The sequence below is a fragment of the Pungitius pungitius genome, chromosome 3, assembly GCF_949316345.1.
Source record: "Pungitius pungitius chromosome 3, fPunPun2.1, whole genome shotgun sequence".
NCBI lineage: Eukaryota > Metazoa > Chordata > Actinopteri > Perciformes > Gasterosteidae > Pungitius > Pungitius pungitius.
The window spans coordinates 1,967,766-1,981,123 of record NC_084902.1 but is presented as its reverse complement, the minus strand read 5'-3'; the positions used below and the strand labels follow the sequence as shown (position 1 = coordinate 1,981,123).

At 47.9% G+C, this 13,358-nt stretch overlaps 1 protein-coding gene across 11 annotated transcripts in view; it reads right to left on the bottom strand.

The window, feature by feature from the left end:
- The window catches only part of LOC119220007 (chloride channel protein 2-like), a 65,492-nt gene that overhangs the window by 33,365 nt on the left and 18,769 nt on the right, over window positions 1–13,358 (bottom strand). For 8 of the 11 annotated variants that reach the window (XM_062561018.1, XM_037475775.2, XM_062561021.1 and 5 more), the window contains exons 2-3: window positions 8,472–8,604; window positions 2,497–2,547 (exon numbers count right to left, since the gene is read on the bottom strand). In XM_062561018.1, the coding sequence (XP_062417002.1) occupies window positions 2,497–2,547; window positions 8,472–8,604 (184 nt within the window). The remainder of the gene's footprint in view (window positions 1–2,496; window positions 2,548–8,471; window positions 8,605–13,358) is intronic. The other 3 variants (XM_062561019.1, XM_037476219.2, XM_037476298.2) reach the window with 1 other exon arrangement.

Sequence of the window (13,358 nt, the reverse complement as noted above, 5' to 3'; positions counted from 1 at the left end):
AAAGACTTTGTAATTAGCGACATTCTGACTATTTGTACACATCAGACTGCCCCGAACATCCATCCATCACACGCTGGGTCTATCATGAGGAGACCAACGTGTCTGTTAGATCCTGGTGTGATTATGCAGGACACACACACACACACACACACACACACACACACACACACACACACACACACACACACACACACACACACACACACACACACACACACACACACACACACACACACACACACACACACACCACTCCCACATAAAACCCAATTATTCAAACCACCACCTCATTTGTTATGGGAGGTGACATGCGAGAGCGTAAAATGTAAGACGAGCTTTTTTAAAACATAAACGTTTCGGTTTCGTACTGACGAGGCCGATCCACCTTTTAAATGCGTGCGTGTGTGTGTGTGTGTGTGTGTGTGTGGACACATTTATTATGCAGCAGCATGCGCACGAGAGGGATTCAATTAGAAATGCATCGCTGTGTTGAAGACCAGCAACTTAATTAGATTAGCATTAATACGGTTGATTCAGAAAAATGTGACCACTCAGCTCTTTTTACACAGAAACCCCAAGATAGTGTGTGTGTATGTGTGTGTGTGTGTTGGAGGGGAAGGGGGGGGGGGGGGATTGCTGGGCAGTTACTGTATGTCCTATACAATAAAGGTCATTCTACATCTCAAGAATACACACAGCGGGTGAAATAAGTATTGAATTAGGTTGGAAGGTCTTGAGACGGCTCTTTGCTTTTACCCATCATGGGACGTGTCTCGTGTGACACCTTGAGACCTTTTTGAAGGCCATCAGTTGGGACGGAACCAGCTGATATTAATGTGCACTGACATGGGTCTGGATTGCTTTTTCATTACTGATGAAAACGTTTTTAGCCGTTGTCTTTCCAGACCTTTTTGCACGTCCCTTTATTCATGTGTTCAATACTTTTTCCCATAACTTTATTTCTGAACTGCTGTGTTTTGGTTTCTTTGTGTGCATGCATTACTTGGGTTGTTACCAACATCTGGTGAAAATTTAATGTCAATAGCTCCTTAGGAAATATATTTACTGAGAAAAAGTTGTTCAATAATGATTTCACCCGCAGTATCATATATATATATATATATATATATATATGGTAATCTCTTAATATTTAAAGATGTACATAAAGTATAAACCCCTTTACAACATATTCATTAAAGCTTCAAAAAGTTCCACCATCCCCACCACGACTGGAGCGGCTCCATCCGTGTGTGTGTGTGTGTGTGTGTGTGTGTGTGTGTGTGTGTGTGTGTGTGTGTGTGTCACACGGGGGAGACGTAAGTCGTTTCATTTCCCTGATGAAAGCCCAGTGAACCAGAAGCCGAAGGGACCTGCTTCTCTCTCAATTGATTTTTATCCATCCAACCCTCCAGGATCCCCCCCCCCTTTCCTTTCATTCCTCTCCTCTCTCTTTTTAGTTCCGATCTCCCTGCTTCCTCCCCCCATCGAGTCCTCCTTCACACCAGCCTTCCCTTTCCGCTCTGCGTCCGTCCGGTTCCCTTTTTTTGTTGTTGTCCCCCCCCCCCACCAGCCCATCTCCGCTGTAGCAGAGTCAGCACTTCCGTTCTGCAGTGCTCTGCAGACACACAAACACGCTTCAATTTGCACTTTCATGCCGTGGTGTGAAACAATGTCAGAGCATCTCCCTCATTTGCATTTGTTCCAACACGGCACAGACGTGTGTGTGGTGCACATGCACACGTTTATCTGCTGTGTGTGTTCATGCATACAAACATGTTCAAGTGGTGAAATGAGGCAAAAACACCATCCGTCTCTCATGGAGTAGAGGGGGGAAAGTTGCCGAAACACACTGCGCACAGTTGATGAAAGAACCTGATGCGTGTTTGTGTGTGTGTGTGTGTGTGTGTGTGTGTGTGTGTGTGTGTGTGTGTGTGTGTGTGTGTGTGTGTGTGTGTGTGTGTGTGTGTGTGCAAGCGTGAGAGTGTGTGTGTGTGTGTCAATGGAACATTCATCTGTTTTTAAGGAGAAGAAAATAAACATTGATCATCAGGCTTGTCTGCAGCTTGCACTGCCTAATCAGAACCATCCATCACACACACACACACTTGCAGAGGTCTCTATATTACTTTCCATTAGTGCTCGTGGGGGTGGGGGGGGGGGGGTAGTAGGGCAGGGCTTGGAGAGTTAGTCTTTTCTCTGACGTGGAGACAGAGGTTTGTCATGTTGGCCGTTGATTAATATGAAGCCACAGAGCGAGCGAGCGAGCGCACGCACGCACACACACATACACACAGAGCGTGTGACCTTTGAACTGCTGTTAACAGGTAACAAAGCGAAGGGGGAAACTTTTGTGAAGCAGCTCGAGGCAGTTCAACCACCTCTCAGGGGTTAATGGAGGACAGATTAATGGAGGGACAGCAATGTGGTTGTGGAGGGGTAGCAGGTAGCTGGAGGGGGGGCGTGGGGGTGATACGGACTTTTTGCTGGCTTGTTTACCGGAGACAAAGTCCTTGGCTGGAGCTGGGAGAACATACGGGTACCCTGACCCTGGGGGACAAACCACATCAGAGTTAACCAGCAGTGTCCCTGTGTGTGTGTCCCTGTGTGTGTGTCCCTGTGCCATCTTAGGATGCAAAGTGTGTTAACCCCCCCTCCCCCAAACACACAATCCTTCAAAACATCAATATTTCAACACAACATCATTAGTTTGTGATGGATGTCTCCACTGTGCAAACTCTGCAGCACGATGAATGGAGAGAGGAGAGAGGGGGAGGAAGGAGTGATGGAGGAGGAGGAGGAGGAGAAGAGGGGTGGGTGGGAGGAGAAGAAAGTAAATAAGTTTAAACAACTTAAGTAAAGTAAATAAGTTAAATAAACACTTTTTTTGTATTAACGGAGGAGAGAGGCCAACAGGTGCTTAGCCACGCCCAAGAGAGGCAACTGACCAATCGTGGCTTAGCAACAGTAACTATGCACAGCGGTGTGGGAATTTGTGCTCGCGCGGTGAGCTTATAATAATAATTCAATATTTATAATTTGGTTAGATGAAATCCAGCGTTCTCGTTGGTTGAGAGCGAGTCACTGTGGGTGCCTACTAGCTACAGTAGTTAGCTTAACTTACTAGTTAGCTTACTAGCTACAGTAGTTAGCTTAACTTACTAGTTAGCTTACTAGCTACAGTAGTTAGCTTAACTTACTAGTTAGCCTACATTTTGGAAACAGTCAGTGGGAGTCTTCCACACATGGAGCTAGCTTTAACTGGTTTAGTTTGATTTAATATTTTTACATTTACATTTTCCTTTTCTTGGCTTCTTTTTCCTCTTAAACATTGAGAGGTTGAAGACGTGGAATCACAATTTAAATGAGAGGCAGCAAGGTAAGGATCAGCGCATTCATCATCAGTCAAACTGCATCACCTCCGTCACATCAGCTGACGTATGCATCAGCAACACGTTAATGTCATCAAAAACTCTTCTCCAGGTCGGGATACAAACCTGCAAAGTATGGAGAAATATCTGTGTGTGTGTGTGTGTGTGTGTGTGTGTGTGTGTGTTCAGGATGGTTAGACAGTAATAACTCAACACGGGGCTCAGATGGACGGAGTCGGAGGGATTGTACCCGATGGAGAGGAGGAGGAGGAGGTGGTGATGGATGGCAGTCAGTGAAGAGAGCATAGTGGAGGGAAGGATTGGAGAGGGCACGGGGGGGGGGGGGGGGGGGGGAGTTGGATACAGACTCGTAGCCTTCTGTGTCTGAAAGACAATCTTAGTTTTAAACTTTAATCTGTTGAACTTTAACTTTTAAGACTTGAAGGAAAAAGGTATTTCCCTCAAATATGTTCCTATGGTGTCTCAAACCTTGGCGAGTGAACGTGCATCAGCCTGCTGACGCCAAAAATCACACACACACACACACACACACACACACACACACACACACACACACACACACACACACACACACACACACACACACACACACACACACACACACACACACACACACACACACACACACACACACACACACACACACAGGACCAGCGCCATCACTGAGTCTCATTTAGAAACTTGAAAAGTTTCGAGCCACAGGTGGGCGACATCGGAGGGGCGGGGGTGGGGGGGGGGATGTGGTTGTGACATCAGCGTGCTCCACGCCGCTCCCAACGTAAGTGGATCAATCATGTGTCAGGTTTAGGAAATTCGGTATTTCCTCACCAGAATGTTTCCTGGAGATTAGTGATTTATATTCATTCCTCAGGTTGTTGTTGTTGTTGTTTTACAGTCAAATAAAGTTAATTGAGAAATGTTCCAATCCGGCTGAGTTTCTCTGATCCTCGTTAAACGTTTAGATCAGAGGGCAAAACACACACACGCACACTGTTAGTGTCACCGCTTAACCAGCGTGTGTGTTGGTGTGAGTTTGTGTGTGTGTCGCTTCACCAGTGTGGCGATTCCCCACCTGCACCGATCGGTTAGCTTCTCTGCTCTGCCATTTTAAATCCAGCTTTTCAATCACGCCGGTGATGGAGGGTTACAGACGGGAGCAGGATGGGAAGGGGGGGGGGAGGGTCGAGGGGGCGAAATGGAAGAAAGAAAAGAGAAGGAAAAGAAGATGAGAGCATGTGAGGAACTGTCGCTAGGCGCCTGGCGGTCACCATGGCAACATGTGGTGCCACGCTAGGCTCCTGCTGACATCACACCTGTTGAAGCGAAACGCGTGCGTCTGTGTGTGCGTCTGTGTGTGCGAGTCTGTGTGTGTGTGTGTGTGTGTGTGTGTGTGCGTCTGTGTCCGGGAACCAATTAAATGACGTAACGGCGCGGTTGAACCGACGGAAGGAAACTGACAGACTGAAAGAAAAAAGGCTGCGTATATTTCATCACCTTATGGACACAGCTGCTAACAGTGTGTGTGTGTGTGTGTGTGTGTGTGTGTGTGTGTCTGCAGGCCGTCAGGGAGAATCTTCTCGGCCTTCGTCACGGTGCCCAATTTGACACAGATTTATTCCCCCATAATCCATCTTTTCTTTTTGTTTTACCATTTTAAACATTCAATTAAATCTTTCGGCAGGGTGAAGTTAACTCTGATATAATCTCCTCACGTCGCCACGGAACTAATTCCGTTCTATTTGATCATCACGGATGAAACAATTGAATTTACCCCGGATTTTATCGTGCGTAAAGATGCTTCAAAAAGTGTGTCAAAGAAACTCAGCTGTACGGAGAAACGTTTTAACGATGAGCGTCTCTGGCTCCAAGCTGCTGTCATCCAGTCTCGCTGCTGCTGTCTCACGGGCTCACGGACGGACGCAGGGATCGCTCTCAACTCAACGCTGCCTCCTGGTGGCAGCATGACGCAACAACCAGCTCCCCCCCACAAAGCGGGGGAAGCACGCCGCGTGTTCCTTCTCCTGTCGCTTGTTGTTCAGGGCCTCGAGACGAAGGAATCGTGGGTGTGAACAGACATCCGGATTCTCTCATGAGGTCCAAATATTATTGCTCTGTGCATGTGCAGAGTTAGGTTTTAATTTATATATTTATCCCTGCTGCATGGTCTGTTTGACCATCATTCACTAAATGAATATCATGCTGTATTGCTGAAGATTTTAAACAGACCATAAACTCATGTTTACAATGTTTACTGAGGGATTAAATCAAGAGAGAAGTAGAGTCATTTCCTCATAGACGTCTATGGGAGCAGAGGAGTCGCCCCCTGCTGGTCACTACACAGAAGTAGAGTCATTTCCTCATAGACGTCTATGGGAGCAGAGGAGTCGCCCCCTGCTGGTCACTACACAGAAGTAGAGTCATTTCCTCATAGACGTCTATGGGAGCAGAGGAGTCGCCCCCTGCTGGTCACTACACAGAAGTAGAGTCATTTCCTCATAGACGTCTATGGGAGCAGAGGAGTCGCCCCCTGCTGGTCACTACACAGAAGTAGAGTCATTTCCTCATAGACGTCTATGGGAGCAGAGGAGTCGCCCCCTGCTGGTCACTACACAGAAGTAGAGTCATTTCCTCATAGACGTCTATGGGAGCAGAGGAGTCGCCCCCTGCTGGTCACTACACAGAAGTAGAGTCATTTCCTCATAGACGTCTATGGGAGCAGAGGAGTCGCCCCCTGCTGGTCACTACACAGAAGTAGAGTCATTTCCTCATAGACGTCTATGGGAGCAGAGGAGTCGCCCCCTGCTGGTCACTACACAGAAGTAGAGTCATTTACAAAAGGCCAGTTAAAAACAGATTTAATACCAGTCTGCTTTCTTCTGATATCTCTTCATCTAATGTTCCTGAAAACACCAAGCAGTTATTTCTTTTGTCAAGTTTCTACAGTTAAACATTTCTCACTTTGAAAAAGAGATTTTTTAAATGCAGCTTAATGTTTGTTATCTCATTTTTCTACATCATTTGGCTTCAGTTAAAAGGTTTCTGTTGGACTGGATACACTAACATACCTTCATACATGTCACAGAAGACGTGACATCTTTCACCAACTGTTACCTAGGAAACAAAACAAAAGGGGTTTGACACAGGTGGTTCAGCTTTGAAACCAACCTGAGCATCTAATTCCTCTCGAGTCAAAAGTGAAGATGCTCAGTTAATGCGGCTGTGCTAAGCTACGCTAACAGGACCAGCTGACTTCACTTCAGCTGTATCATCATCATTATTCATATTACACATCTATTCGTGCGCATGAATGTTTATTCATGTTTCAACGAGCTGCACAGTGACTGAACCACTTTCCATCCGCTACAACAACAGAGAGGCTCCCTGTGCAAGCTGCCGTTAGATGTCCACCGCCAGGACACACACACACACACACACACACACCTGACAGCTCATTCGGGGCCAGAGAGTGCAGACGATCCGAAGGAGATTCTGCTGCCAGCTGCACAATTTGGCATCAACCAAAACCAGCAAATGAAAAGTGTGTGTGTGTGTGTGTCTGTGCGTGTGCATGTAAGACTATAAAATATAAATCAACAAAACTGCATGTGTGCGAGCAAATAATAAAGAGGGATTGTGCAGATGTTGGCAGGGGAATACTGTGTGTGTGTGTGTGTGTGTGTGTGTGTAGTAAGTGAGGAGCAGCAGCTGCAGTCATAACCGTCAGCAGTGTGTGTGTGTGTGTGTGTGTGTGTCTGTCTCTTGGTATTTACATATATTTTCAGCCAGTCGCCTCGTGTTTAACGCCTCCACTCGGCTCTGTGTGCGTTTGTATAAGCGATTCGGATCACATCTCGTCAGCGTGACGCCTGCTGAGGGACCAACGCGTTCCACTCTTCACAAAGAGGGAGGATGAGGAGGGTGAAGAGCTCATCACTGAGATGAGGACACCCCCCCCCCCCCTGCCCCCCCCTCTCTAGGACAGACTAGTGTCCATGAGAGCTGGGTGCGGTGAGGCCTTCTCCCCAGCAGGGGGCGCTGCGTTTACACAGAACGGAGCAGCGGCACCAGAAGGAATGTGGAGGAACTTGCTCAGCGTCGCCGGGGAAACGGCAATTTGAAAAGAAATTAAACCCACGTTGGCAAAAGTGGAAAATAACAGCAGCCTTTTGTGTACACAACACGTCGCACTCATGACGGAACAAAAAGTGCCACAAACAAAGATTGTTTTTCATTCCATGTGATGGAAGCGTCACACAAGAACGTTTATCAGCCTTCAAGGTCGATCGACTATAAATGTAACTTATTATACAAACCGCATATCAACAATAGTGTCCACTTGTGTTTTACAGCCTGTTTTATCACACACACACACACACACAAAACAAAAAGCAGTTGCTTCTTTGAGTTGTTACACACAGCTTCTCATGCGCACAAAATGAACACTTTGGATCATTAACACAAATTTCTTCATTTATTAAGACAAAATCCGTCAGGTTCTCTTTTTAAAGCGTAGTCGAGTAGCTCTTGGAAGCACATGAATACATCACTACGTACCAGACCTGAACAAGATTTGGTCATTTCTGAAACTATTGATGACTGCAATCAGATCAACATTCATTCCACATAAGGCAAGAAATAAGATATTTTAAAACAGTCCTTTTTGGATTATTTTAACATCTAAACGCGAGTGTGTAGGAGCCAAATGTGAGTGGCGTTCCCCTTTTTGTACACTGGGTGGCGCTCCACTAAACACTCATTTGGATTCACAGTGTTTGACCCCAGAAGGGAAAAGGGTTTTGCTTTTATTTCTGCCAGGGACCGTTGCACGTTAAGAACAGAATACATTGATGGACTCGACCCAATGTCTCCTCCACAACATCACAAGAACATGCAGAGGACACCTCACCACCGCGTCATCCTGCAGGTCCACCGAAGGTGGACTGAGCTCCTTCAACTGAGGTTATGACAACGCGACCATTTCATGGATTCTGGTCTTCATGGCCTTTGAAACTTCTCCTTTTATTCAGAGTGGAATATTTTCAGGGGGGGGGGGGGAGGGGGGGGGGGGGCGGTGGAACTCACTGCGACACTTGGCGCAGCGTCCCTTGTACTCCAGCAGGTCCAGGGGGCGGCCCCCCCGCTGGCCGCTCTCCCTCAGCCGAGCCGCCTCCTCTTTGGCGTACGCCCCGAGCTCCTGGGTGTAGCGGCCATACATCTGGAGAGCAAAAAAAGGGGGGGGGGGGGAGTTAGTGAGCACACTCAATTGGTTGGAATGGGGGACCTAGAGACGCTGTATTCGTCGACCTGTCAATCACATTTAAGCCCCGCCCTGCTTTAAGGTCTGTTTGACTCGAAGTCAGGGGTCACACTCATTTTAGAGGGTAGGGGGCCACGTACGGTTCACTTTGACCTCAAGTGGGCCAGACCACTGACCCCCACTCACACACTCTTAAACCCTGACTCACACTAAAAGACTCGAGTCAGCAGTACACGAGACAGGAAGTTCCCATGATTCCAGGAAGGGGAGAGGAGGGGGAGGGGGGGGGTGGTTGTAGACCCACCTCAACGGGTCCATCACGGTCAGGGAGGCTGATTTTGGATTTGCTGATGTGCAGAAGTTGGGTATCAGCGTAAAATAACAAGCGAGTATCAGCACGGGCCGCTCTGCTGACTCTAAATCTACGAGATGAACGTCACGCTGTGTTGAAGAAGAGCTGAAGACTGGAGATTAAGACCATAAACTCATGTTCACAAGGTTTACTGAGGGAATAAATCAAGAGAGGAGTCTTTTCCTCATAGACGCCTATGGGAGCAGAGGAGTCGCCCCCTGCTGGTCACTACAAAGAAGTAGAGTCATTTCCTCATAGACGTCTATGGGACCAGAGGAGTCGCCCCCTGCTGGTCACTACACAGAAGTAGAGTCATTTCCACATAGACGTCTATGGGACCAGAGGAGTCGCCCCCTGCTGGTCACTACACAGAAGTAGAGTCATTTCCTCATAGACGTCTATGGGAGCAGAGGAGTCGCCCCCTGCTGGTCACTACACAGAAGTAGAGTCATTTCCTCATAGACGTCTATGGGAGCAGAGGAGTCGCCCCCTGCTGGTCACTACACAGAAGTAGAGTCATTTCCTCATAGACGTCTATGGGAGCAGAGTCGCCGCCCCCTGCTGGTCACTACAGAATGCAGCTTTAACTCATCAGACCCGTATGGTTGGCACCTGCTCATCATATAACTGAGTATTTTATTAACTGTACTTAAGTCACGTCGCAGTAATAAGTAACAAAGATTCCACAGTCCCCTTTGTTCTCTATCATTTCATTTAGTGATTCAAGATACAGATTTGAAACAAAACAAAAGATTCCTGAGATTCCAAATCTCTCCACAAGGTCAATAGTTATGGCTCTTATCTCGGAGACCATTGATCTTTGTCCTCCTCACATTCTTCTTTCTGTCCCCTCCAACTTGTGCTCCTCCATCCAGATTAAAATGAATCATTGTGAACAACGTGTGTAGTTGCAATATTAAAAAATATCAACACACACAAAGTAGACTTTTAGACAAACTAAAACACACCACTTAATATCGTTCATGAGAGGATGGATTTTATTGTTTTATGTATTCAAAAGGAAATACTTTGTGTCGCTCACCTGGACATGTGACCTCACAACTAAAGACAAAGAGTAAAAATAGCAGAGAAAACCTGGCTCTGCATCGTGTAAACAGACGATCTGATGTGACAACAAGGAGCTGCGCTTGTCTCCTGCTGCTGTTTACACCACAACCTCAATCAAAGAGGACAGCTACCAATTCCTCGAGGGGCGGGGGGTGGGGGGTCACAAAAAAAAGTGCAATAACTACAGCCTCCTTCAGTGGGGGGGGGGAATCTGGTGTTTTTTCAAAGATCTCAAGGCACGAGGCTCAACTGAACCAGGGAGACGGAGGGTGGACTTATTCCCAGTGGGGGGGCTTAGCCGGGAGGTTCGTCCCAGCGTCTGGACAGGTGGGGGGGAGTGGGGGGGGGGAACAGACCTGGGAACCATATTTCCGATTAGTGAAGCGAGAGCCATAGAGGGGGGGGGGGGGGCCTTGTGCAGAGCAGCGGAGGAGTTTCAGAGAGCCACTGAATGGGTTTAAGGGTCGCTGGAGTAAATGACGACACACACACACACCTAAATGAGAGGTGTGTGTGTGTGTGTGTGTGTGTGGGGCACTACAATGATCTGCTGGTTCACTCATTAAACTTTCTGCCTGGATCAACCTGTGTGTGTGCGTGTGGGGGGGGGGGGGGGGGGGGCTAATGGTTGTGTGTAATGGTAAAAGATGTGGGGTGATTATTGTTTGTATCAAAGTAAAGTGCAAAGAGACGAGTGATTCAAAAGTTTCCTTTTGCAGGGAGGAGGGCAACATCTTAACCTTCTTATCTCAGCTTGGTTTGCAACGTTTCATACCTGCATTCACGCGTGTGTGTGTGTGTGTGTGTGTGTGTGTGTGTGTGTGTGTGTGTGCGTGTGTGTGTGTATAAAAGCTCAGAGACGACGTCTCCACAGAGCACCGTTATACGCATTTGTGTATTTGACCTCCTGCTTGCAAGCAATAAATGGACTTTTACAACTTTGATCATTCATAAAGATCATTCATAAAGACTGATTTTCTTCTTGTCACATGTCATTTTAATTAGCAATAGTGAAAAGGGAAAATAGATAATTATACAATAAAATGATTATTACACAATCTATTGATGTGATCTTGATCACTTTTACCTTACAACCAAAAGAATTTAATCCATAATATTGCACTTTTGATTGATAAATATTGACAACAGTTTCTAGGGGATGGGGGGGGGGGGGTTACACGGAGAGAAAAACGGTCATTACACACTCTAATGCTGCCACAAACCAAGGAAAGTGTGTGTGTGTGTGTGTGTGTGTGTTCCTTAGTAACAGGTAGGACAGGTAGACTGCTGTTCACTGTGTGTGTCTGTGTGTGTTAGTACACTGTGTGCTGGTAAGAATCAGTGTGGGGGCTCCAAGAGGAACTCGTGTGCATCCACCACCTTTGTCTTATTTTGAAGGCTGGATTTTCAAATTAGAAGTTCTCCTCCTCCTCCTAAAAAGAGGGCTGAAAGGAGCAAAACTGTGGAGCGATGTACAGTAAATACGAGGTTTACCAATCGGGCCGCGGGGCCCGGCTGGCGGGGGGGGGGGGGCGGGGGGCAATAAGGAGTCTTGTGTGTTTATGCCAGGCTGCCATGCCAACCCTTCGGGCCTCTCTCGCACCGGACAAACACTCAGGAGAAAGGAAGGAAGGACGGACACCCGAAAAATACGAGGCGAACGAGTTAATGGCTAAGTGGGGGGAGGGGGGAGGGGGGGGGGGGGGGGCACTATGTACAGAATTCCTCCCACGATGCGAGCTGAATTTAGATGTGAACTGTGTGGAATCGAGAACAAAAGCAAAAAAAGAGTGATGAATGATCACACCTGTGTGTGTGTGTGTGTGTGTGTGTGTGTGTGTGTGTGTGTGTGTGTGTGTGAGAAAAAACACACACTGCACACTGCAAAGGTCCTCCTCTCGGTATCAGCTGCATGCCGACCGAAGAGCACTGATGCTGCGCTGCAGTGATAGTATGAATCTCTCCCCCCTCCCTCCCTCCTCCCTCCCTCCCCCCCCCCTCTCGCTCTCTCTGGTTCTCTCGCTCCAGTAATCAGCTCCGACGGCAGGCTGGCAGCTGCACATTGGTATTAGTGCCACGTTTTGAAAGAAAGACCAAAGACACCAGCAACGCTTGGATATCCACCTGTGGAGTGTGTGTGTGTGTGTGTGTGTGTGTGTGTGTGTGTGTGTGTGGGGGCACATCCAGGTCAGCTGGCAGAGATCTTCTAAACCCTTCCCTCTCCTTGAAGCGGTTTGACAGCCATGTGGTTTCTCTGAGCTCATCTACCTCATTCTCAACCCGAATGAGGCCTCCACGTCTAGCGGCACTAAAATGTGTCCCTGCCATCGCTCGGAGCAGGTTGACGATGCAGAGACGGTCGGTCTCAGAGGGCACGGAGAGCCGATCCTACCGAGACCCCCCCCCCGAGCCACCGGCCTTTGGAGGCCTGTTCCTGAGAAAGTACAATGACGCCCAGTGTGTCCGTCTCTCTCCCTCCTTCCCTTTTTGTCTCCCACACTTGCTCCGCCGGGACGTGGGAAGGCACCGCCATGGCACCGCCCCGCACCGGGGGAGACACACACACACACACACACACACACACACACAAGCAGAGACGCACACCGGGGACACACTGTCCAGCAGACTGATCTCTGACGACGTCTAACTGGGGAAACACAGCTGTGACAATAACCGGCCTGAGACGACGACTGGAAGACAAACAGACACAGAGACGGAGGGACAAAGACAGAACAAGTGGTCGGAGGGGGGGGGGGGGGAGGTGGAGAGAGAGCATGAGAACACATTATGCAGAGAAATATGAGTCATAACATCAACAGACCGCCTCAGTGTGCCAAAGAGACAAAGAAGAAGAAAAAACAAAAAGAGCTCATGAGAAGGAGTCTGATACAGAGCCAGGTGAGAGGTGCACACACACACACACACACACACACAACACACACACACGTAAGGAAGGAAGGGGAGGAAAGAGCGGGAGGAGCTCAGGAAGGAGATCTCAAGGAAGAAAGAAAGCACAGTAACATCATCATTAAGGGAAGAGGAGGAAGGAATCAAGTGGACGGGGGGAGAACTAAACTGAGAGGAAGAATGAGAAGATGAATGAGAAGATGAATGAGAAGATGAATGAGAAGAAGCAGGAGGACGACGATGAGGAGAAGAAGATGAGACTTTCCATAAAGTCAAATAACAGAAGCTCCTACACAAAGAGCTGGATGAACACGTGAGATCTGATTAGTTCAATCTACAGCGGGACAAAGGCAGCATTTAGCCAACTGTGTGGAAATGAGATGGG